This window comes from Nymphalis io, chromosome 26 (assembly GCF_905147045.1).
Source record: "Nymphalis io chromosome 26, ilAglIoxx1.1, whole genome shotgun sequence".
Lineage (NCBI taxonomy): Eukaryota > Metazoa > Arthropoda > Insecta > Lepidoptera > Nymphalidae > Nymphalis > Nymphalis io.
The window spans coordinates 4,839,625-4,863,642 of record NC_065913.1 but is presented as its reverse complement, the minus strand read 5'-3'; the positions used below and the strand labels follow the sequence as shown (position 1 = coordinate 4,863,642).

Sequence of the window (24,018 nt, the reverse complement as noted above, 5' to 3'; positions counted from 1 at the left end):
ATTCTCCCGCCTCTCCTCAGTTTCCGCCCGCCCAGCCACTGCGCGTCCGTGGTATCCACCATGCACTGTACTATCATCCGCATAGCAATGTATGTTCCCAAGAGAGAGCATATCATTGATATGCAAAAGAAAGAGTGTGGGCGATAGCACAGATCCCTGGGGGACCACAGCATTCACTACATAGAATTGTGAAGCGCAACTATCTACTAAAACACGAATGCTACGCTTGTGTAGGAAGCCGGCAATCCAGGTGCATAGCTGAGCAGGCAGACCATATGCCGGTAGCTTGGAGAGAAGACTTCTGTGCCAGACCCTGTCGAAAGCCTTGGAGATATCGAGGCTGACAGCCAACGATTCTCCATGCTTGTCGATAGCTTCACCCCAGAGGTGTGTTACGTACGCTAGAAGATCACCTGTGGACCGTTTTGGTCGAAACCCATACTGACGATCATTAATTAGACAGTGATCTTCTAGGTAATGGATCAGTTGGTTGTTTAGAATCCGTTCCATCACCTTACAAAGTACTGAGGTGATAGCTATTGGTCGATAATTTGCCGGGTCAGACCGATCCCCTTTTTGGGAACCGCTTGCACATTAGCTCTTCTCCAAGCCTCCGGCACACATCCCGAAGAGAGAGAAAGTTGGAACAGGCGCGTTTACACAGGAGACAGCTCCGCCGCGCACTTCTTCAGCACTATGGCTGGTATTCCATCGGGACCGCTAGCTTTCCGTATACCAAGTGATTGTAGCTCCGCACGCACATCACGTTGCCTGATTTTGATGTCAGGCATCGTGTGTCCACATGAAGGCATTGTTGGTGGCAGCGCACTACAATCATCGATCACAGAGTTGTCGGCAAAGAGTTTAGCCAGGAGGCCAGCTTTCTCCTGCGGACTGTGAGCTAGCGATCCGTCCGGAGGAGAAAGATGATGATGATGATACAGCGTCGGCACATTCACGAGTGAACCAACGGTTACGCGTACCCCTACTGATGAGATCTGAGCTAGGAATGTAGTATTCCATTCCTAACATGATCTCATCAGCAACAGCAGTGGCACTAGCTGTCGGGTCATTCCCACTTAAGCAACGTTCCTTCCAAGGGACTGACGCATAGTAATCGAGCATACCGTTCCAATCTGCCGACTTGTAGTGCCAAACGCGAAGTTTGCATACCGCTGATGGCGGCAGCTTGGCCTGTGGCACTTTGGTAGATATAAGGCCGTGATCCGAAGAACCAAGTGGAGCTTGAACCACAACCTGATATTCCACCGGGTGAGATGTCAGCAGAAGATCCAGTAGAGAAGGCGCTTGCTCATCAATGTCTGGGATCCTGGTGGGCTGATCAACCAGTTGGGTCAAGTCGTGTGTGAGAGCAAAAGCATGAGCAGTTCTTCCAGCATGGTCAGTTTTGAGGGATTTCAACAATGATTCATGGTGAGCATTAAAATCCCCCAAAAACACCAATTCTGCGTTAGGAAACTGCTCTTGCGCAGCATCTGCCACCCGACTAAGATGGTCAAATAATCGGCTTGTCTCCAAGTCATCATTGTGGGATCTGTAGAGGCACACGTAGACTCGACTCTGACGAACCAGGTCCACACGTACCACCAACATGAAGAAGGAGGGGTCCTCCAAGCAGCGCACTTGGTGACAGCAAACATCCGTCCTGACGAACAAGCATACTCCGGCTTTCGCTTTGAAGGATTCTTCAAGCGTGTAGCCGGGATAATTAAGGTAGCTGGTATCGGCAGGACGGAGTATTTGTGTCTCCGTGAGAAACATGCTGGCCGTGCTGTCTCGAGATGGTGATGGACAGCGTTGAGGTTAGCGTGGAGTCCTCGGATGTTAGAGAACTCGACCTCAAACAGCGTGGGTATGGTGGGGGTGTGCACCGCTGAACGACCATTATTTCTTAGTTGCGCTACCATTTGGAAAAATAAGGAAAAGAAACGTGAAGCGAGCGACGTATTGCCACGATAGGGATGGGCAAAGTATGGAGGCGTGTTTTCCCAAATGGTTGCCAAAAGGGAAAATATACTGATCCGCCGGATGGAAGGGCCCCCGAACCCCCCTGGGAGTGGCCGCCGGGACCCCACTTTCCGGTCACCAACCGGTACGACGGTCCACCCCGAGATTATGCGTGGCCTGGTGGGGCAGCCTCGTGAGCTGGTTAGGCACGCTCGGGCTCCTGTACTATGCCACGGGCGGCCAGCGGAACAGCTGTTTCTTCAGGTCTCCCTGTCCGGCAGGTCAATACAGTTTCCCCCGGCATTGGTTCAACAGCCGTCTCCACTGGACCAACACCCATCGCGGCAATACTCGCTCGGGCACTGGCTGTACGCTGGCTGACCTCGAAACGCGGCTGCAAGCCACTTCACGAGTTTTTCACCATGCGTACGGACCACCGTACGCATGGTGAAAAACTCGTGAAGCCAGGTGGATGTTAGCATCCTACCACCAGATGAGCAGATGGTCGCTCAGATTTCCCTTAGTCGCCTCTTACGACACCCAGAAAGAGAGGGGCAGTGAAATGTATTCTTTTTCCGTCACTGCACGGATAAAAAATGTGGTGATGTTTTGTGTGTTATTTCAAATTGTGTTTGATGATTTGTGTGTTATTTTCTTCATTGAAAAATGTAAGTACGACAACGAATGTCTGTTAATTGTTTGTATTTTTCTCCAATTGTGTTCTCATGTAAGTGATGTTATTGTCTTTATGGGAATAAATAATCTTTAAACCTCAACCTAGCCAAGCTAGATAAAACTCTAACCAAAATGAAACTGAGCTCTGTATACACAAAGACCATTGTATATTTTACCCGTCCATGTGTGCGTATATAAACATTGAATGTGTGTAATTGAGCCGTTTGTGACGTAACTCTCTTGTTTGTATTAGTTGCGTCTGTATTAGCATATTGATTGAAACGGTGGTCCACAGCACGATATCAAAACATATCAATCGAACTGACATGTGTTTGTAGGTGATGGTTTATAGTTAATATGTCCACAGAACTAATAACTTAATAGAAGTGGCATCAACAAATAAATATATTTTTTTATCGTTTATTTATTTATCACAGTTAATGAAGTACTGATGAGGAATGATGATTCTACTCTTAATAAATAATCCACATTTCAGTACAATATTAAAATAAGTATTACAAACAAATAGCTGCATTATATTTATATTAAAAACTTAATTTTTAGTATATATAGTATTAAGTAAAAAATTAGCAACCTAAAACTGTCCCATAGCAGGACTGAGGCAGATAACGAGTAGAAAGCTTAGAACTTATTTCATCACTGCTCAAATGTGAAAAATCAGTGATAGAGGTCGGGTTTGAACCTGTGGTCTTCGGTTCAGATTAACGTGTCTCAACCCCTGGATCATCTCAGCTTTTAGATATTCAGTCAGACAGTCATGATCAATCAATAACTAAGTTTCTTTAAAGTTACTTTAAAAGCTTGCACAAAACCTACAATCAGTTAATACAAATATTCCATATCATCTATATCAGCGAAACAATCTCAATCTCATCTTAAATAATGTCATATTTGTAATCCCACAAATTCACCAGTAAAATATCATAAATATTTGCTATTTATATTTCAATATGGTAAAACACAAACGAACAATCAACAAAAGCATTACCTATGTTGTTTGCGTCATAACTGGGTGAATAGTTTATTGTTGCTAACAGAATCGTATCTACACAAACGACAAACAATACTGTCGTAACAATGGTTCCGTCATATCACGCTCGATTGAATAAAGACTTACACACTTTTAGACTTGACGTCAGTACATAATGTCAACACATAATGAGAGATAGCCCAGTGGTTAAAACACCACACACAGACCCGCAGTGTTCAAAACACCTCCTGTGTTTGTTCGCACTTCTGTTTGAAAATTTCGCCTCATATCTACAATTACAAATTATGATTTAGACTAACTTCGTTATGACGTCATAATTTTTTATTATTTATTACAAAAAAACATATTTAATTCTGCCTTTGCCTGAGTCTGTATTTCAAATATACTTTCTGTATGCCAAATATACTTTGATCAGGGCATCTCTACATCAAAACACGATCGATAGACCTTAAATAATCAAATTTAATCTTGTTGATCACAATCACTTTTACCGATGGGATAAGCAAACGGTCGAAGGGAATGAATCTAAATAAATGAATTATCCCTTGTAAATCTTATTAGTAAAACAATACGGTCCAGAAAAGATGGTTAGGGTAGAACAACATAATTTGATAAGATAACCACTATAAGGAGAATTCCAAATACAGAATATTAGTGTTATAAGGCGTTATTTAATATATTGTCTCTTTTATAATAATAAAATAATTTCATAATTAAAATCAAACCACGGTTATAAATTCTCTGCAATCATAAATTGGAATACATTTTTGGGATTCTCAAGACTGTAGATAATCTTTAGGTATTATGTAATATTATTAAAATTCCATCCTTTGGGTCAATATTCCACTTATTGACCGTCTTTTCTTTTTAAGTAAAACGTTTGGAGCTTATTCCACCACGCTGGTACAATTCGGGCTGATGGTTATATAGTTTTTCTTCACCGCCGAATACAATATGAATTCTAAGCAAATATATGCTAACATGATGTCATGATATATCAATAAAATAAAAAAAATATTATATACAAGATAAATAAATTAAAAAAAAAACAATATCTCAGTCTCAGTATATTATGTACTGTAAATAAGAGATATCAAAGCGTAACCGCCAAAGCATCCGTTCCCAGAATGACGAAGGGGAAAAGGAAAAAAAAACAACCCGAGACACGTACACCGCAACCGACAACCTGTCGATTCGTCGCCGACTTTTCTATTTTTTTTATTTTTTTGTTTCTACCGTCCGAGAACTTTAGATTCTTTACAAATTTTACTTTAAAGTAATTCGGCATTTTTTTGCTATAGTTAATAAAATGATATAGTATGAATACTGTTTTTCTAAACGGGAATCCAATTTCTGACCCGGTGGTTTTTAAGTCTTATTAACATAAGAATTTTTTTATAATATTCTGGTACATTATTCACACTTGGCCATCTGATCAAAAATTAAGCAGAGCTTGTACTATGGAATACATACTTATATAGATAATTACACCCAAACTCAGGACAAATAGATATGTTCATGCACACAAATATCTGTCCTGGTTAGGAATCGAACCCACAACATTCGGCGTGAAAGGCAAGTATCTACCAACTACACGAACCGGCTCAATTATTTAGACGGGCTGGATTCATACAGGTCAAAATGTTCATATATATAATTAATAATCTTTAATAGCTACCCAAGCTTCGCAAGGGTAAACTTAAAACCTTTATATCGTAATACACAAAACTCTTGTGGTTTACGCGATTCACGTCAGTGAAGCTCCCAGTCGGCATGATTTTTTCCGACATCTTCAACATTTATCGTCATGTCATCATTAGCCAATTTTCTCAAAACCTCATGAATCACTCAGTCCATTGGTGAAAACCGTATGAAAATCTGTTCAGCAGTTTATCACATTCAGACAGACAGACGCACTTTGTTTTATAATAAATCGTGACAATATCCAATACCTAAGACCTAAAGCAATATATCCTTATTAAAACTGATTAGAATAAACTAACTATAAATTAATTAGAATTAGCTCGCTGTAGTGGAAGTAGCTGGTCATGTCTCCAGGCGCATTGATGGCCGATGGAGCCGACACGTGTTAGAGTGGAGACCACGCTTAGGCATACGTAGTGTAGGACGCCCTGTGACAAGATGGACCGACGATTTAAAAAAGGTGGCAGATTCGGGATGGATGCGGACTGCCCAAGATCGGGATGGTTGGCGTTCTATGGGGGAGGCTTTCGTCCAGCAGTGGACGACAAAAGGATGAAAAAAAAAAGAAAAAAAAAACATATTTATACAAATTAATAAAGAAAATTCACCTTTTCGAAGTTGGTTAAAAAGTCATGACCGCGTGGAATGGTAGCGAGCGTGCTTGTAGCATTTCTTCGTCGAATCGCAATCCAAATTATCTTGAGCAGAAATAAAATAAACCCAACTAAGACAGTGTTATATCTTTTAGAACATCTTCCGCTATTACTCATATAGATTATTGTATTCGATAAATATAATTATAAAGTTGGTGTCATTTACATAAAGATTTTTGATGTGTTAACAACTTAGCGCTCGTCAAATAACGTTAGCGTAAGATTTCGAGTGTCAGATGATGTCAACGTAAGATTTGTTATTGTAAGTGCGTCAATGTGTGTGTGACATCAATTCTCGTGAGTACACACACAATTTTTTTTTAATTTTGTGTTATTACAAAGGTAAATAAACATTCTGCTCGAAAAGTATAATTATGATTAAACAAAGAAGTGCCGCTACAATGCCTAAGTTTTGTAAAGTAATTGTTTTTTAAAATGTTGATAAAAGTGTTTTTATTAGAGAAATTTACTTCAAAGGTTCGTGTTTGAAGGCCATAATTTGTTCAAACTTGAGGGTAAAATAATAAAACTCGGTGCGTTTCCACTAAGTATATTAATTTTAAGGTTTGTATACATCTTCGACCGAGCGAACACGACGTACTATTAAAGCTACGTCTACACTTTCGCGGATGAGATGTTTATTAGTATTTATAATTTATATTTATTTTATTACAAAATAATAATATTTTCTGAATATTTATCATACACAAAAAGGTGTTACAAAGAAAGATTTATCTCTGTATAAGAGATTTTTTTTCCAGTCAGTTATCAGAGTGAGTAAAAGTATACAATACTAACGCAGGTTGATAAAAAATAACAAATGATAACATTCAAGTGTGAACTATAATTATACAAATTGATGTAAATAACTCACTCAATTCATAACTTTCACTCAAACATATTCAACAAGTCACAAGTCGCGCCAATAATTAATTAATTACTTTTCCTTCTGTTCACCAACACAATGGCGGTATATCTTATCACCAAGCCAGCCAATCCTACTATTAATGATGATAAAAACTTCACAATATACCGTTTGACCCTTTGACCGTCAACGATATATATTGTCTTTACGACTGGACCATATTTTTTTAGTATACCGTTTGCAATTTCTGTATTCATAATCATTTGTGTCGATGTTCGGGCAAAAGTTGGCCCAATGTTTTATTAGTTCAAATGTTTGTTACAATTATCATACGTATTGTAAATTAATCTAGTATTATAAATATTTGATTTGTTTTGATTAAAGAATATAATTTAATCCAACAAATCAGCGTGGAGCTTGTATCCGTTGATTGCAGGATATATTATAATTATTTAAGTTACATGTACTCCTGAACAATTTCGGCCACGGCAGTCAATCTCAAGAGGGATTAGCCACCCGCAGGACATATTATAGTGCACAAGTGTGCGCGTAAACACAGATGCACTTTCTATTCCCTTAATCTCACGATCCGATTGGACGGCAAATCCCAGAATCGAGGCACGAGAGTTCACATACTTCCATCTGCAACACTGCTGACAACAAACCCAATGACTTTATCGGCCCGACTTGCGTTTGAACCCAGGACCTCGGGATCTGGGGCCTTATATCTAGCCACTACACCGACGTAGCCGTCTAATATCTAATTAACATATATAATATGTAATTTAATTGATGCTTTGAATCTACAATCATCGATTAGGCTTCACTTGTTCTAACTATTTGTCCATCACGGCTCCTATTATTAACGGAAGATCAGTATATCGTGACGTAATAGCTTGTCAGCTAATTAATTGGTAGCTTGTTAATATCCATTAACACAATCTGATGACAACTTCATTCCAATGTAGTCAAACTCTGGGACAACACTAGTATCTTATCTTTTATCTATAAAAACTTTTCTTGTATCCAAGATATAAGATTTATTACATATAAATACTGAAGATAAACATAAATTAAGTATCATAAATGATTTAACGGCTTAACAGTAACAGCCTGTAAATGCCCCACTGCTGGGCTAAGGCCTCCTCTCCTTTTTCGAGGAGAAGGTTTGGAGCTTATTCCACCACGCTGCTCCAATGTGGGTTGGTGATGAATTATAAATTCAAAATTTAAGAATTAAATATGAAGCACAAATTGAGCACATGCAAATTCAGTGGTGCTTACCCGGGTTTGAATCCACAATCATCGGTTAAGATTCACACGTTCTAACCACTGGGCCATCTCGGCTCTAACGGCTTATTAGTATTATATATTGCTAATACATAACTGTAAAGTTTCTTCGTAAGAACGAGTTTGAAACTCACCTATCATATTTTTTTTATAAAATAGGTAGGCGGATGTGCAAATGGGTCACCTGATGGAAAGTGGTCACCACCGTCCATAGACACCAGCATTGAAAGAAACGTCAACCATCGCTTACATCGCCAATGGCACATTGGCCAACCAACCTTGGGAACATCAAAACATCTTATGTTTTGTCCCTTGTGCCTCTAATTACACTGACTCACACACCCCTCAAACCGGAACACAACAATACCAACTACTGTTTTGCGGGAGAATATCAATTAATGGTAATATCATAATATAATAGTTATAGATGTGTGCGCGCACACAAGAGTATGCTTTATTCCCGCTCTCTTATAATCAGATGGAATGGCAAAACCGATACGATCAAAAACAGTTCAGGCGCACTAGAGTGACACACTGCCTATATCCAGACTCCGGGCTCCTACTGAAAATTTCTCAACAGCGATCTGCAATTTTAACCTGTTTAATATAAATTATATTGAAGATTGGTTGAGTTTTATAGTTGGTGTACCCCTCCTTTGGGTGTTAGCATTAGGTTTTACAGTCAATAATCTTTCACAATAAACAGGCTATTAATGGCTCAGTGGCTAGAAGACGTTAATTTTAACAGAATAATATGGGTTCAAATCTGTAACTACAAAGCGTTCTTGTAAATTTTGTCACATTTATTCAGCTCATATTGGAACAACGCTACGCTAATTTCATTTAACAATTCCATTTAACGCATTAATCCTGAGATTAGCGCGTCGAAACATACTAACTTGTCAACTTTATAATATAAATATGCCTAGGTATATATAAAAAGCCAAGATGGCCTAGTGGCAAGAACGCGTGAATCTTAACCGATGATCGTGGGTTTAAGCCCGGGTAAGTACCACTGAATTTTCATGTGCTTAATTTCTGTTTATAATTCATCTTGTGCTATACGGTGAAGGAAACATCGCGGTGAAATCTGCATGTGTCTAATTTCACCAAAATTCTGCCACATGTGCATTCCACCAATCCGCATTGGAGCAGGGTAGTGGAATAAGCTCCATACCTTCTCCTCAAAAAGGGAGAGGAGGCCTTGGCTCAGCAGTTGGACATTCACAGGCTGTTTTTCTAGGTATATATGATACTTTATTTAAATAAGAAATATTTAATTAACATCAATCTCATCGTATATTTAATTAATTAGATAAATATTAGGTTTACCCAAACCAGAGTCAATAATATACGTATTCGTATCCCGTCCAGCCGTTTGTCTTACTTATTGGGATAAGGGATCAACCATTTGTATAAATATTTAATTATATTACGGTCAATTGTACCCAGCATTTTAGGGTTTAGATAAAAAACGTCGAAATGTCAAACCATACTCTTGGGATAGTAAAAATAGTAAAGTACTGCTCGTATAATTTTACATAGCCGTAATTGTCCAGTGGAAAGAACACTTGAATTTGAAACCAAGATGTTATGGATTCCTGCCGAGTTTTTAATTTTATGAAACATAATTGCCGAGCCGGTTGGCGTTGTTGGTAGATACTTGCCTTTCACGCCAAAGGGTGTGGGTTTTATTCCCACCCAGGACAGACATTTGTCTGCATGAACATGTCTGTTTGTCCTGAGTCTGGGTGTAATTATCTATATAAGTATGCATTTACAAAAGAAAAGTAGTATATGTGGTATATCAGTTGTCTGGTTTCCATAGCACAAGCTTTGTACAAGCTTAATTTGGGATCAGATGGCCGTGTGTGAACAAATGTTCCAGGATATTATTATTATTATTATTGCTCGACCTAAAAAATTACAGTTGGTCAGTCTAGTCATTAGACGTAGTCGTATTATTATTATGTTATTATTAGTAGCGCCCCCCGTACCCCGTAACAGCCTGTGAATGTCCCACTGCTGGGCTAAAGGCCTCCTCTCCTCTTTTTTTTTGAGGAGAAGGTTTTGGAAGCCGAGATGGCCCTGTGGTAAGAACGCGTGAATCTTAACCGATGATCGTGGGTTCAAACCCGGGCAAGCACCACTGAATTTTCATGTGCTTAATTTGTGATTATAATTAGTAGCGCATTGTCGAAGAAAAAAACGGTTAATATTACTTACAGTGCCTCTGTATAATAGTGGTGGCAACCACTTACCACTAGGCCTATTTGCGTGTCCGTCTATTTTTTTTAAAATATACATGGATAGACACAAACTGTTCGATTTATTATTAATCGTATACTGAAAACCATATTTCACTTCATTCACATCAAGAAAACAAAGGATAATTTTTTATTAATAAGTTAAAAACTTGATAAAACTTAACTCTTTGTCGCGATAGCCCCATGGTTAGAAAGCGTAAAACATAACCGAAGATTGCAAGTTCAAACCTAAGCAACACAGAATTTCCGTATAGAATTTATGACATTAAGCCGACACTAAGCCGCATTGAAGTAAGGTTTGTGAATATGTTCCAAACCTTCTTTTGTAGAGGAGAACAAGCCCATACTAGCAATAGAACATTTATAGGCTATTTATTACATACCATTCCTTAAAATAATGTTCTCCTACTTTATGTATTTTCAATCAGATGTGTATTATATAAAATGGAATGACATATTTCGCTTCTCATATATTTAATTCATATAATGAAACCAACTCAAGCAAATTATTGTCAATTTATGCGAAGCGTAATATTATAATGATTATCAGTGCTTCTCGTTGCTTAGTTAAACATTTCTTTCACTCTTACTGTAATTATTGATTTAACATTCGAAAGAAAAGACATAACATTATTTAACTAATCACCCGCTAAGCGACGTTTATAAGTAAGACTGTATAATATTACGCTTAAATTAAAGTCAATTCAGTATATTTTGTATTATAAAAAAATAAAAATATAATTCATAATTCGAATATGAATTCCAGATAAATTAAACTTAGGTAATTCCAAATTCAAAATTGAAGAAGATAATTAGCTAATTAAATTTGGTACGTCTCAAACGTAGAGGCGCCCCAATAAAATATGTCTGCTGTTCTATATTTAAATACTCGCATCCCATTGGCTGACCGGAAATAGTGCATTCAACATGTTTTAAAGACGCTAATGTCTTTCTAAGAGATAAGATCAGGTTTTAGAGTCTTTTTAGTTTGAAAAACGTGTTAGATCAAAAACTACCGCTGTTTTAAATGGAGGAAATTGTAACGATACTATGGATGTAGGCATTTTAATTACGGAAATACTTAACTAACGTAACTTTGTTAGTAGAGATTTATATATATTTTGTAGTATAGTTTCCGTTAAACTAAGAAGCTGATAATCCTGAGGAATTAAACTGTTATAAAGATATGGAAGGTGAATAATACAGGATTTAGAAACTGATTGATATAATGTTGAATAACTATGAGTATGTTGCCTTCTTGGTTATTCTCCGTGGAATCTACATTTCAAACGTGTGGTGTCGTGTGGCTTTAAATCTTTGACAATATTGTAAATGCGAAAGTAACTTTGTCGCTTTCATGGCTATACCACTGAACCGATTTTGATGAAATTTGGTATGAAGCAGGCTTGAACCCCAAGGAAGGACATATGTTACTTTTTATTCCTAACGTAAAATAATCCTAAATAAAATTGGTTGGCAAACACTAGTTTAATATTGTACTGTAAAGTAACAACTCAAATGCCTACTTGTATAAAGTAAATTTTGATTCTGTTTGTAATTTTGATGTTTACTTATAACAAATATTGTTTTGTTAAGCTATTATAAAATACATGATTAGTTTTAATTATTATTTTGTATAATTTCAATTATGATATCGATAATTGATTTTTTATTATAACAATGACATTAATTTATAATTTAATTTTGACATTTTTCAATGCTTTATATGTATGTTGTAAGTGTGCTTTTACAATAAATAAACAAATTATTATTAATAAATAAACAAAGCTGATATTAATTTTGAGTGTGTTTTTAAACACTCACACTAAGACAAATTCGTGTCGTCTATGTGTGTTTTAGTTGTAATGTAATTGTTTCATATTTTTTCCAATTATACCAACATTCAAAATAAAAGTTTATTCATAAAAGGAATATTCTTCGAAAACAATTATCCAATTCTAATTTTAGGTACATAAGCGACGAAAATTAAAAATATCCTCGCCATTAAGCGTCGGATGTACCATCGTTCTGACTCAGACAGTTTACAAGGGGTGGGTTAAAAATACCCACAATAGACTAAAATGCAGCGTTCACTCAGTCGCATGCTAGGGTTCGGTCGGAAAGACCACGCCGTGATATTAGTGTTGTTTTCGACACGTGCTCGGATAGGGTTAAATTTTTTGTGATTTTTTTTCAATACTGTTACCGGATTAAAATTGGTAAGGCTTATGTTATTCCAATTTTTTTTGTTTATTTACTGCCTTTCTTTTTATTATCGTTATATATGTGTATATAAAGATAAGATATAGAGGCGAGATTGCTCAGTGGTTAGAACGCGTGAATCTTAACCGATGTTCGTGGGTTCAAACACGGGCAAATACCACTGAATTTTCATGTGCTTAATTTGTGTTTATGATTCATCTTTTGCTTGACGGTGAAAGAAAACATCGTGAGGAGACCTGCATGTGTCAAATTTCACTAAAATTCTGCCACATATGTATTCCACCAACCCGCATTGGAGCAGCGTGGTGGTATAAGCCTCGAACCTTCTCCTCAAGAAAGGAGAGGAGGCCTTAGCCCAGCAGTGGGACATTCACAGACTGATACTGTAACTATGTGTATATAATTCTTCTTTATATAGCTGTCACTGAAATCCTTCTAAGCGACTAGAGAGACATTGATCACATTTATTTTTATGTGGTTGTTTTAGTACTGGTCGCTGCGATCGTGTCAAATATTTATTTCACCAATACGATATCAGGACGGTCTAGTTAGATATAAATTCAGCGTATTTGAAATTGGAATTAAAAAAAAAAATCGAGCAAGGAGTTTTTATGTAATTTAAACGATTTCGGCGTCTTAGATCTCAATAAAATTCGATAAAACTTTATCATTAAACAAATTTTATTACTCTAATTAGTAAATATTCTTAGAAACAGATCATGTACGAAATTAGATTCAACATTAAATTGTACATAAATAAAATAGATAAAACATTTAGATCAATGATTGAGAAATAATTAGTCTGTTTAAAGTGTGAGCGGTATCATAATATAATATTCCGTAGTATTAAAAAGCTAGATTTTATTAATCTATCGCTAAGTCTTATTTCTTAAACCAATATTTCGTTGTATTAATAATAATAATAATAATAACTTTGTTATTCAGGCATCGAGGCCCATAACTGTCTACAGATTACATATTTATAATTACAGAACATTCATTAATAATTAAAATTAAAATTAGAATCATAAAGAATTAATATATATATAAAATTATTAATAATTAAATATATATATAAAATTGTATATGTTATGTGTTTAATTAATCTATAATTCCTATATATTTTAATTGTAGAATAGATAGATAGAATAGATAGAATAGATTTATACTGACAACTAGTTATATTTAAAATAGATAAATTTTGTAAATAAAGAAATAAAATGGTATGTATAAAAGTAAAGGAAAAAAAGAACGTCAACGACTTTAGTTAGTAGTTAGACGACGACGGTAGTTTGTAGCCTATTAGTTGACATTGGTAGCAATTTGCTAGACCAACATTGGTGACCAATTACCATCAGGTTGTAATGTTGGAAGAAAATCGTTAATCATTTTGTCATGACATAATTAAAGTTTAATGTCAAACCTTTTAGTGACTGATGTCATTATTCGATAAATGGTGTCCTATCGCCTTTGACCTTATGTGAAAGAAACTCTCAATTCTTCAATCTCTCTCAAGGCCAATTTAATATTAATATCATAAATATTCTACAAATTAAATAATTATGATTATAATAATTTCAAATGTTTTATACCCGATGGTAAGGAAACACGTAATTCTATATCTATGATTAAAAATCACTAAAAAGCAGTGATTTTTTTTAATTTTCCACTAAATATGTATCTTAAAATATAATACCGAAAAATTCAAAAGTTCAGTTATATACATAATTGAAATCATTTTTGAATTGAAGTTTTTGATGAATAGGATATACTACGCTTACTTAATCTTTCACTTTTAATATATTCAAGGGTTTTTTTCACATCGATACGGATCCCTAAAACAAATTGATGGGACACGACTTATCGTTTATCTAAAAAACGAGTTCAGTTTTTTTTATAATGATGGTACGATTTTGATTGGGTTTTCATGGTCAGATAGTTAATTTATATTTCGAAGTGTTTTATTAAAATAAAAAAAATACAGTTAATTATTAGATAATTCATTTAAAATTAATTTATAATTACAATTCACTTAATAAAAATATAAATTGATGATGATGTTTTTCTGACTGACTTAGACCATGGCGGCCATTCTCGAGAGAATATACAAGTGCGCTGGACATTATAGTGCACAAGTGTGGGTTCAAATACACGTGTCCCTATTCTGTTACTCCTGGTGGAAGGAATTTGTGCAACTCATTTCATATTCTACCGCTAAATAGCAATACTTAGTATTGTTGAGTTCCGATTTGAAGTGCTAGTTTGCCAGTGTATAGACTTCTTCAGGCAACTTCGAATAAAGTTGATATCGCATTTGCGATGTAAGCAATGATTAATATTTCTTACAACGCCAATGTATGGGCGGTGGTGTCCACTTTCATCAAATTCGCATTTATAATACCGTAACCGTAACAGCCTGTGAATGTCCCACTGCTGGGCTAAAGGCCTCCTCTCCTCTTTTTGAGGAGAAGGTTTGGAGCTTATTCCACCACGCTGCTCCAATGCGGGTTGGTAGAATTCACATGTGGCAGAATTTCAGTGAAATTAGACACATGCAGGTTTCCTCACGATGTTTTCCTTCACCGTAAAGCACGAGATAAATTATAATCACAAATTAAGCACATGAAAATTCAGTGGTGCTTGCCCGGGTTTGAACCCACGATCATCGGTTAAGATTCACGCGTTCTTACCACAGGGCCATCTCGGCTTTATATATATAATACACGAACTACTATTTAAGCATGGCGTATTTGAATAAAATATGATGAAATGCAATGCAAATAAAACAAACTACTTACCTATTATACAAGTTGAGGTTTACGTGTATCTTGTGTGTATCTCACACTCTTGTGTTCACATTTTTCGAGTTTCATTTTTGTCAAATCGTTTTCATATATACAAATATCAATATAATATAATATATAATTACATCTGATGCTGATATGGCCGAGTGGCTTAACGCGTGAATCTTAACGACCGATTGCCGGATCAAACCCAGTCATGCACTACTAAATTTTCATGTGCTTAATTCGCTCGGCGATGAATGATAAAATCTTGAGCTCTGACACATGTGTATTCAAACAATTGTGACATTAAAACTTATAGGAACGATTTTAGGAACTTGTTTCACTTGAATCAAGAACGTTGTACAATAACGCTTCGTATATATGAACTAGACATTACAATATTTATTTATAAATACGAACCATCTTATCATGTCTTAAAATTGAAACATTTTAACATAAAATAACGACAGCTATAAATGTAAATAGCTACTTAAAATATTAATTAAAATGATTAAAAATGCTAAACAAACATTTACACTTTAAATTTCATGTGATAAATATATTTGTTCTAGTTTAAATCTGTCCCGGAAGTGGTTTAGAACAAGTAGCTCGTTTACATATATTACTTATGGCACTCATTATGTTACTGCTTGATTGGACCCTATATTCAGTATACCAGTTTAATGATACCGTTTTTCCTAACTAACAGACCCATGGTTATTGTCGATAGACTGGTTGCGGTGTTTATTAATTTTACCGCGCAGAGACCGCGATTGTCAATACTGTGACGCAAAATAATTATATTATAAGTACAATATAGAAAAATGACATCAGATAAAGCTAGCCTGTAAATGTTCCACTACTGGGCTAAGGCTCTTTGAGAAGAAGATTACTCCACCACGCTGCTCCAATGCGGTTTGGTGGAATACACATGTGGCAGAATTTCAGTGAAATTAGATAAATGAAATTTCCTCACGATATTTTCCTTCACCGTAAAGCACGAGATGAATTATATTCACAAATGAAGCCCATGAAAATACAGTGGTGCTTGCCTGGGTTTGAAGCCACGGTCATCGGTTAAGATTCACGCGTTCTTACCCTGGGCCATCTCGGCCATTATCGGTGTTAACATTGAATTTAATATTATCATAATCACCGGATGCAAACGTCAATACATATATAATATATCATTACACGATCGATCACCAATATCGAACGTCGACTTTCGTAAAGCCTTGAAGTCCATGCATTTTTCTATAGTATGTAGTATGTATAGAAGTAGACGAGCATATGGGCTACCTAACGGTAAGTGGTCAACAACGCCCATAGACATTGGCATTGTGAGAAATGTGAACCATCGCTCACATCACCAATGCGCCACTAACCTTTGAAACTAAGATGTTATGTCCCTTGTCTCTGTAATTACACTGGCTCATTCACCCTTCAAACCGGAATACAACAATACCAAGTATTGCTGTTTTGCGGTAAAATATCTTATGAGTGGGTGGTACCTACCCAGACGAGCTCGTACAAAGCCTTACCACTAGTATATATAGTAAACTAACTTGTTTCCAGCATTTTCATATTCCAAATATATTTCATTTTCCATTTACTGGTGATAGGGCTTTGTGCAAGCTCGTCTGGGTAGGTACCACCCACTCATCAGATATTCTACCGCAAAACAGCAATACTTGATATTTTTGTGTTCCAGTTTGAAGGGTGAGTGAGCCAGTGTAATTACAGGCACAAGGGACATAAAATCTTAGTTCACAAGGTTGGTGGCGCATTGGCTATAAGCGATGGTTGACATTTCTTACAATGCCAATGTCTAAGGGCGTTTGGTGACCACTTTCCATCAGGTGGCCCATATGCTCGTCCACCTTCCTATTCTATAAAAAAAAAACCTGATATTTTCATGTTTCCAATTTTAAATATATCGTATGTCATATGTGTGTTATATATATTTACAAGTACATATTTCATTTTACATCCATGTAACTTTAGTATATGCAGTATCCTGATTTCTTACTTATATTTATTTCATGTTAAAGGTTGTCCAGTAGATTGTTTAAAGCAATACGGTCGCTTTTATGTACTTTCTAACTGAATTAAGTAACTTTTATTTTCTTGTTTTTTTATGTGCAATAAATACTTTTTTTATTGCTTACCCTGACAACGATGTTAACTTGTGTGTGAATGATTAAATTATAAGTCCAAAGTTCACTGTATATATTTTTTTAATACGATTTCTTTGTATACAAAACAGAAGGCGAAGAAGGAAACACAGTATATAAGAGTACGGTAAAAAGTCACGGAATTGATGAAACATGACAATTAAAAGGTGCTTATTAGAGCCTACTTAAATAGAGTAAATTATAATTTTAATTTTGATAACCTTAATCGAGTCATTTACTTGGTGAAACTTGTTAAAATTGCTTCATAAATAAATCGACGCGTTTCAAATATTTACATTCCTAGCTATATCGGTTACGGTTCGCCGATGATACCTCAACCAATTTTTTTTTTATAGATAGAAGATAAATTGACCAAAGTTTAAATTCCATCCGTATTCAAATGAGTTTCGCTTAAAATATCGTAAAACTGTACACATTTCGAACCCACCAGGGGCGTCCTGGGCAAACAATCGGGAAACTTAAAAAGACAGCAATACAGTAAACTTGGAAATTATTCGAGCCCCAGCAAAGTTCCGCACAACTTATTTATTTGATTAACTCGATGTCTTAAGACTGTTCTCCATTTCATTGGGATATTGAGTGCGATGTTTTCTTTATATATTAAGTATACGTAGGCGGACGAGCATATGGGCCACCTGGTGATAAGTGGTCACCAACGCCCATAGACATTGGCATTGTAAGAAATGTTATTAACCATAGCTTACATCGCTAATGCGCCACCAACCTTGGGAACTAACTGTTGTCCCTTGAGCCTGAAATTACACTGGTTCACTCACCGTTCGAATTGGAACCCAACAATACCAAGTACTGCTGTTCTCAGCCCCTCATGTCACCAGTAGAGGCAATAAGACGAGGTTTTATATTTTTAATGAAAGTTTTACACTATTACTCCAAGGTCCAGGGGTTTCAGCTTCAAACTGTTTTATTCTTGTTTCACGTTCTGTAAAATTAGAATAAAAAAAATTAAATTGCAAAACTCACTCAAAATTTATACCTATATATAAATATACATTTCGATCGTCGTTTTTCAAGATAGAGTTAAAGTTACTACCAATTCGGAATGTTGATTCCAACTAGAAGAACGGTCAAGAAACAAGTCAAGTGTTATTTTAAAACAATTTACTATTTGTAAGAGTAGACAATTTAACGATCAAGTTTTTCGTTGTACATTTTATACAAATAATTTTATATTACATATGTAATAAAGCGATTAAATGTAAACGAAATAATAAAATACAAACTCAAACATACGAAACCCGGGTGCTAGTTTTAATAAAATCGATATATTATCGCAATTGAATCGAAACATTATCGTTCGTCATATCGTTGCCGTTTAACCATTTGTCTATTACTTACACAACGATTCACTAGTGGTTTGGTCGTAGTTGGATTTGAATAGAATCGGGAACGTATTGAAACCGTTATAAATAGTATCGATCTCTATTCGTATCTCACAAAAAAAAATTACAATGATCTCGTTTTATCTTAGAACAAACGTAATACTCAAATATTTTTACATCGCAATCCCTCTTGTGGAAGGCGGGACGTATTGCACTACAGTATTCTCTTTACATTTTCTAGCGAGAATAACTTTAGAACTATCTGAGAAATTCTTGATTTAGAGATTGCAAATGAATCTAGGGAGGCTAATAGAGTTACACGAGCGTGTTGACTTAGACGAAAAGGATTTTTAGAAAAATAACGTTTTAATAAATATTATATTATTGATAAGATGATTTATATAAATATTTTAAATTATGGTAATGTTTACTAAGATGGTATGACTTCGTGCAAGCCAATTTGGGCAGATACCATTCACTCATCATATATCTTAAAAACAAAATCGTGAATGTACCTTTATAAATTTACCTTTATATATTTTTTTAAATTTCTATTAGGCAGACTAGCAAAGTTTCACAAAGCCCTACCATTATACAACTTATATTAAACATAGAATATACAAGAAAAAATCAAACGTTCTATTTTTAAAAATAAATGATAAATTTATTTTAATTTTGTTTCAGATCAGCCGAGGGGTAATCGAACAGAAATAGACATGGCGCCTAAACGTGGCCTTAAAAATAACTCGCATCCTCTCATCACATAAGGGAAGTTGAACTTCCTTTCAAAATGTAAAAATAATCTCCGGACATCCCTATGTACAACTAATATTAGACGAAAATGGTTACGGACATAAGTAGGTTACGTTTAACCAGTAGGTGTGTGCAGCCCTTGTTCCTGTTGCTACGGACTTGTGAGTGTGTGCTAGTGTTGCTAACATGTGTTTGTGTGTGTGAAGGTTATGTTGAGCAGAAGTTTGCGATGGAACCACAGGATCAGGTGAGTCGTATCAAATTTATATAATAAGGTGCACAATATTCGATTTTGTATTTTAACAGTGCCATGGTTTCCTGGTATCAATTACTATTAAATACTCTAATTTATAATCATTATTATGAAGTTGAAAGTGATGGCAGATATATGGTTAAATATTTTTTATTTTATATATAAAAGTAAAAGCCTATAAATGTGTGCTTTTCTTTTGAGGAGAACGTTTTAGAGCTTATTTCACCACGCTACCTCAATGCGCGTTGGTGGATACACATTTGAAAGAATTTCATCCAACACATGCAGCCTTCCTCATAATGTTTTCATTCACCAGAATTATAAAATAAAAATAATTACAATTTAATTTTCAATTGATTGTTCAAGGCATATAACACCATTACACGAATAAGAAAAAAAAATGTTGATCACGCTTCATATACAAATATTTATTATCCTTTACGAAAAAAGGGTAGTCCAATTATATATCTCTATCCGAATTTCCCAACCCATAGATGCTCAAACTAAGGGTCGACGAAAAAAAAAAATATTTATGGGTAAATATTTGTATCGGGCTAGCGATGAAAACACCATTATATTATATTATCTGGCTTGTAGGAATATAGGGAAAATTGCAAAATATATGATTTTCCATCATTTTTCCAATAGCATATCATGAAAATGACAGATTTTTTAATGGATAAATATAACCTGTTTCTTTATACTACAAATTAAATAACTTTCAAGTAGTTGTGAAATAAAATTTGAATTAAAATTTCATTTGAAATGTGAAAATTAAGAGAAAGAATAAAAAAACTATATACGTGTAGTAATTAAAAGAGTTCTACAAAGAGACGATATTATTGCTGGAAAATTATTTTCTAAACGCAACTTGAGAAATAAGGAAAAAAATAATTTTATGATATAGGTTGTCGGACAATGTTAAGTGGTCACCTTATGTTAAGTGGTCACCACCGCCCATAGACATTGACGTTGTAAGAAATAGTACCCATTCCATACTATAATGCGCCACCAACTTTGGGAACTAAGATGTTATGTTCCTTGTGCCTGTAGTTACACTGGCTCACTCACCTTCAAACCGGAATGCAACAATACTAAGTATTGCTGTTTAGCGGTACAATATCTGATGAGTGGGTGGTGCCTACTCAGACGGGCTTGCACAAAGTCCTAACACCTAGTAAATTATTTTATAATTAAAGGTTAATAAGTCGCAGGTGAAAAAACAATTGGCGCGCTTTGGCGGTAAAACCAACTCGTATGTCATGACCGCAAACAGCGTTATGCTCTCGTATGCCAATCACGTCCCTATTTCGTTGGTGCTTCTCATTCCTTTGACAGAAGACATATAGTCTATCTAAGCTATATATCATATCAATTTTATAAGAGTCAATAGAGCACTGCAAGATCCTGACCCTTTAGGCCATTGTCGTGCCCACTCAAGGGGTGAATACCAATATTAGTAATTCCTTAAAAACCAGGCGTTGCTAGTATTATTTAATTTCAAAATATATTTATTTTATTAACAAAAATATGTTGTATGTTTTTTTTTCTTGAATATTTTTATTGGTTTTCTTATTAATGTTTTTACTGTTTATTTTCTGTTGTCTGGATTAGTGATTCACATCAGTTTCTTCCAGCGTTTGCAAAATTACTCAATCGGTTTGAAACTCGCTTAAAATTCATTTCTAACATTTCACTCATACGTTGTAATAAGTGTAGATAAAAACAAGAATTTTTAAGAAAAATACGTATAATTAGATAATTTCACTTTTTAATTACGATAAAACAATGATATTACATAAGGGCTATTCTGTAAGAACAAAATCGAAACTAGTTTCACGGTCGTGAAATGTCGGTAAGTGTTAAATGCGACATTGAACATATTAATTATAATATTTCAAGAATACGCTCGTCAAAATAGTATATCACCATAAGTCGATCGTGAACTTGTCACGGGAGTAAGGAACTGACTTCTTACAAAACAAAACTGCTATTTTTATTGAAATCATATATTGGAAAGAACTAAATAGCCTCTCTCTAAGATCTTCGATCGACATTACATGATACACTCACTGTCAAACTAGCGTAAATTGTATAATCAATAAAACATTATTAGCAAAGTTTTCAAGTAACAAATGTCATAAATCATTCCAGGCACCCCTTAGGTCGTTCGTCTCACTGTAAGAGACTGGGCTGCTTTTTCTCTGTTAAGTTTTAATACTCGACCGTGGTAGGGCCAGTTAGGCTAACATCAATACACTACAGAAAAAAGTTACATCAATCGCCATTTTCAATTAGACGTTAAATTATGATCTTGCATTGGAATTTATATTACAATATCCATTTTGCCTTAATTCACTGGCATTGTTTACCCAAGAAATACTAAGAGTTATATCTACAAATAGTCGTAAACATTTATAAGGATTACGCGTGTATATTAAACACGTTTGACAAGACATAAATTTTCATACGTATTTCAAAACATTTCAACTTAACCGTCTATTAAGGCAGTTACGTCAGCAACTTCCCTTGGCATAACAAACTTTACACGCGTTACTTACAAGTTTTATTCACGTAGTTCATGTTAGTAACGCCAGCGAATGTATATGAAGCTATTACAAAGAATGCATTTTAAATTTAATTTAATTTTCTCTTAAAGTTTTGTAATTATTTTTGTTTTATTAAACATTTTATTAACTTTTTTTTCGTCAAATTATTCAATTGGTATTGCAAAATAAGTTATGAATTTAGATGCTTTTCTATTTAATTGAACCATCTATTAGCGCGCCTGTTGTCAACTCGACTTGATCGACTCGTATGTCGGGATGGCAATCGGCTTGACGCTCTCGTATGCCGTCATACCCATTGCCGCCGCTGGTCCCTACTCTCCTGTGTCTGCGTGGCGGTTATACTATATATTATTATAATTATAGGAAATTAATGTTTATTTATTTACTCCAAATTTATTTGTTTATTTTCTTTAATTATATAACATTTCAGTAGCCTTCGATGTTTCTGATCAGTATCTCGCGGCTCCATTTTTTTGTATATAGAGCGCGATATCTATGCAAATTAAGAAAGGATATTGAATATTTTTAAGTTTACTATGGGTAAAAGCTAAGTAATTTCAAGAACAATATGATGCTTATATATAAGTTATATTTTATTTTATTAGAAACAGATGTCGTTCAAATGATATCTTCAAACTGCATCTAAAGAAACGGACAAAAGTCGAATCCACAAAACAATAGTTATAATCAATGAACCCGTCTTGAAATCAATGTACCAACATAAGTTCTCAGCTGATTTCAAAAATAGATACGTCGTCAGTAATATAAAAATGTCAAATAATTCTATTAATGTAACGTTATAGTTATACTATGATTTTTAGATAACTCGTTCAGATAAAACGGCCGGATGCTAGTTGAGTAGTTAATTTTTCCTGGTCAAGATGCTTTTAAGATAATTTATTATTAATTTATGTTAAGAATATCATATTGATGAGATAGAATTTCTACATGCGAGAGCCATTTATTATTAGTTATACGTTATTCAAATAAAACAACTATATACTTAATCGTGTAAAGTTTATCATGTCTTTGTTTGGAATGTGTATTATTACGAAGTAGAATTGCCTCGTGGCTAATAATATAGTGGCTAGCTTAATTGGCTGCAAATGTAGAGGTTCTACGTTCAAACCCCAAGTTCGTCTTATAAAGAGTTGCCGTACAAATATGTAATTCTGCTTTGTGTTTGTTTAAGTCTAGAATGTCTGTTTTCATGGTCTTGCTGATCCGTATCCATTAAATTGTCTGTAATTTTGTATCATGTTATAAAAATATCAAAGATCTTTTAAAAGGTCTAAGTTCATGAACTAATTTTTTTTTTGGTTCACCTGATGGTAAGTGTTCACTAACGTCCACAAGGTTGGTAGCGCATTGACGATGTAAGCGATGGTTAACATTTCTTACAATGCCAATGTCTAAGGGCGTTTGGTGACCACTTACCATCAGGTGGTCCATATGCTCGTCCAC

The 24,018-nt window shown here is 35.1% G+C and overlaps 1 protein-coding gene across 1 annotated transcript in view; it reads left to right on the top strand.

The window, feature by feature from the left end:
- The window catches only part of LOC126778450 (irregular chiasm C-roughest protein-like), a 105,263-nt gene that overhangs the window by 37,845 nt on the left and 43,400 nt on the right, over positions 1 to 24,018 (top strand). The window contains exon 2 of the mRNA XM_050502000.1: positions 19,663 to 19,978. Within this exon, the coding sequence (XP_050357957.1) occupies positions 19,820 to 19,978 (159 nt within the window). The 5' untranslated portion in view covers positions 19,663 to 19,819. The remainder of the gene's footprint in view (positions 1 to 19,662; positions 19,979 to 24,018) is intronic.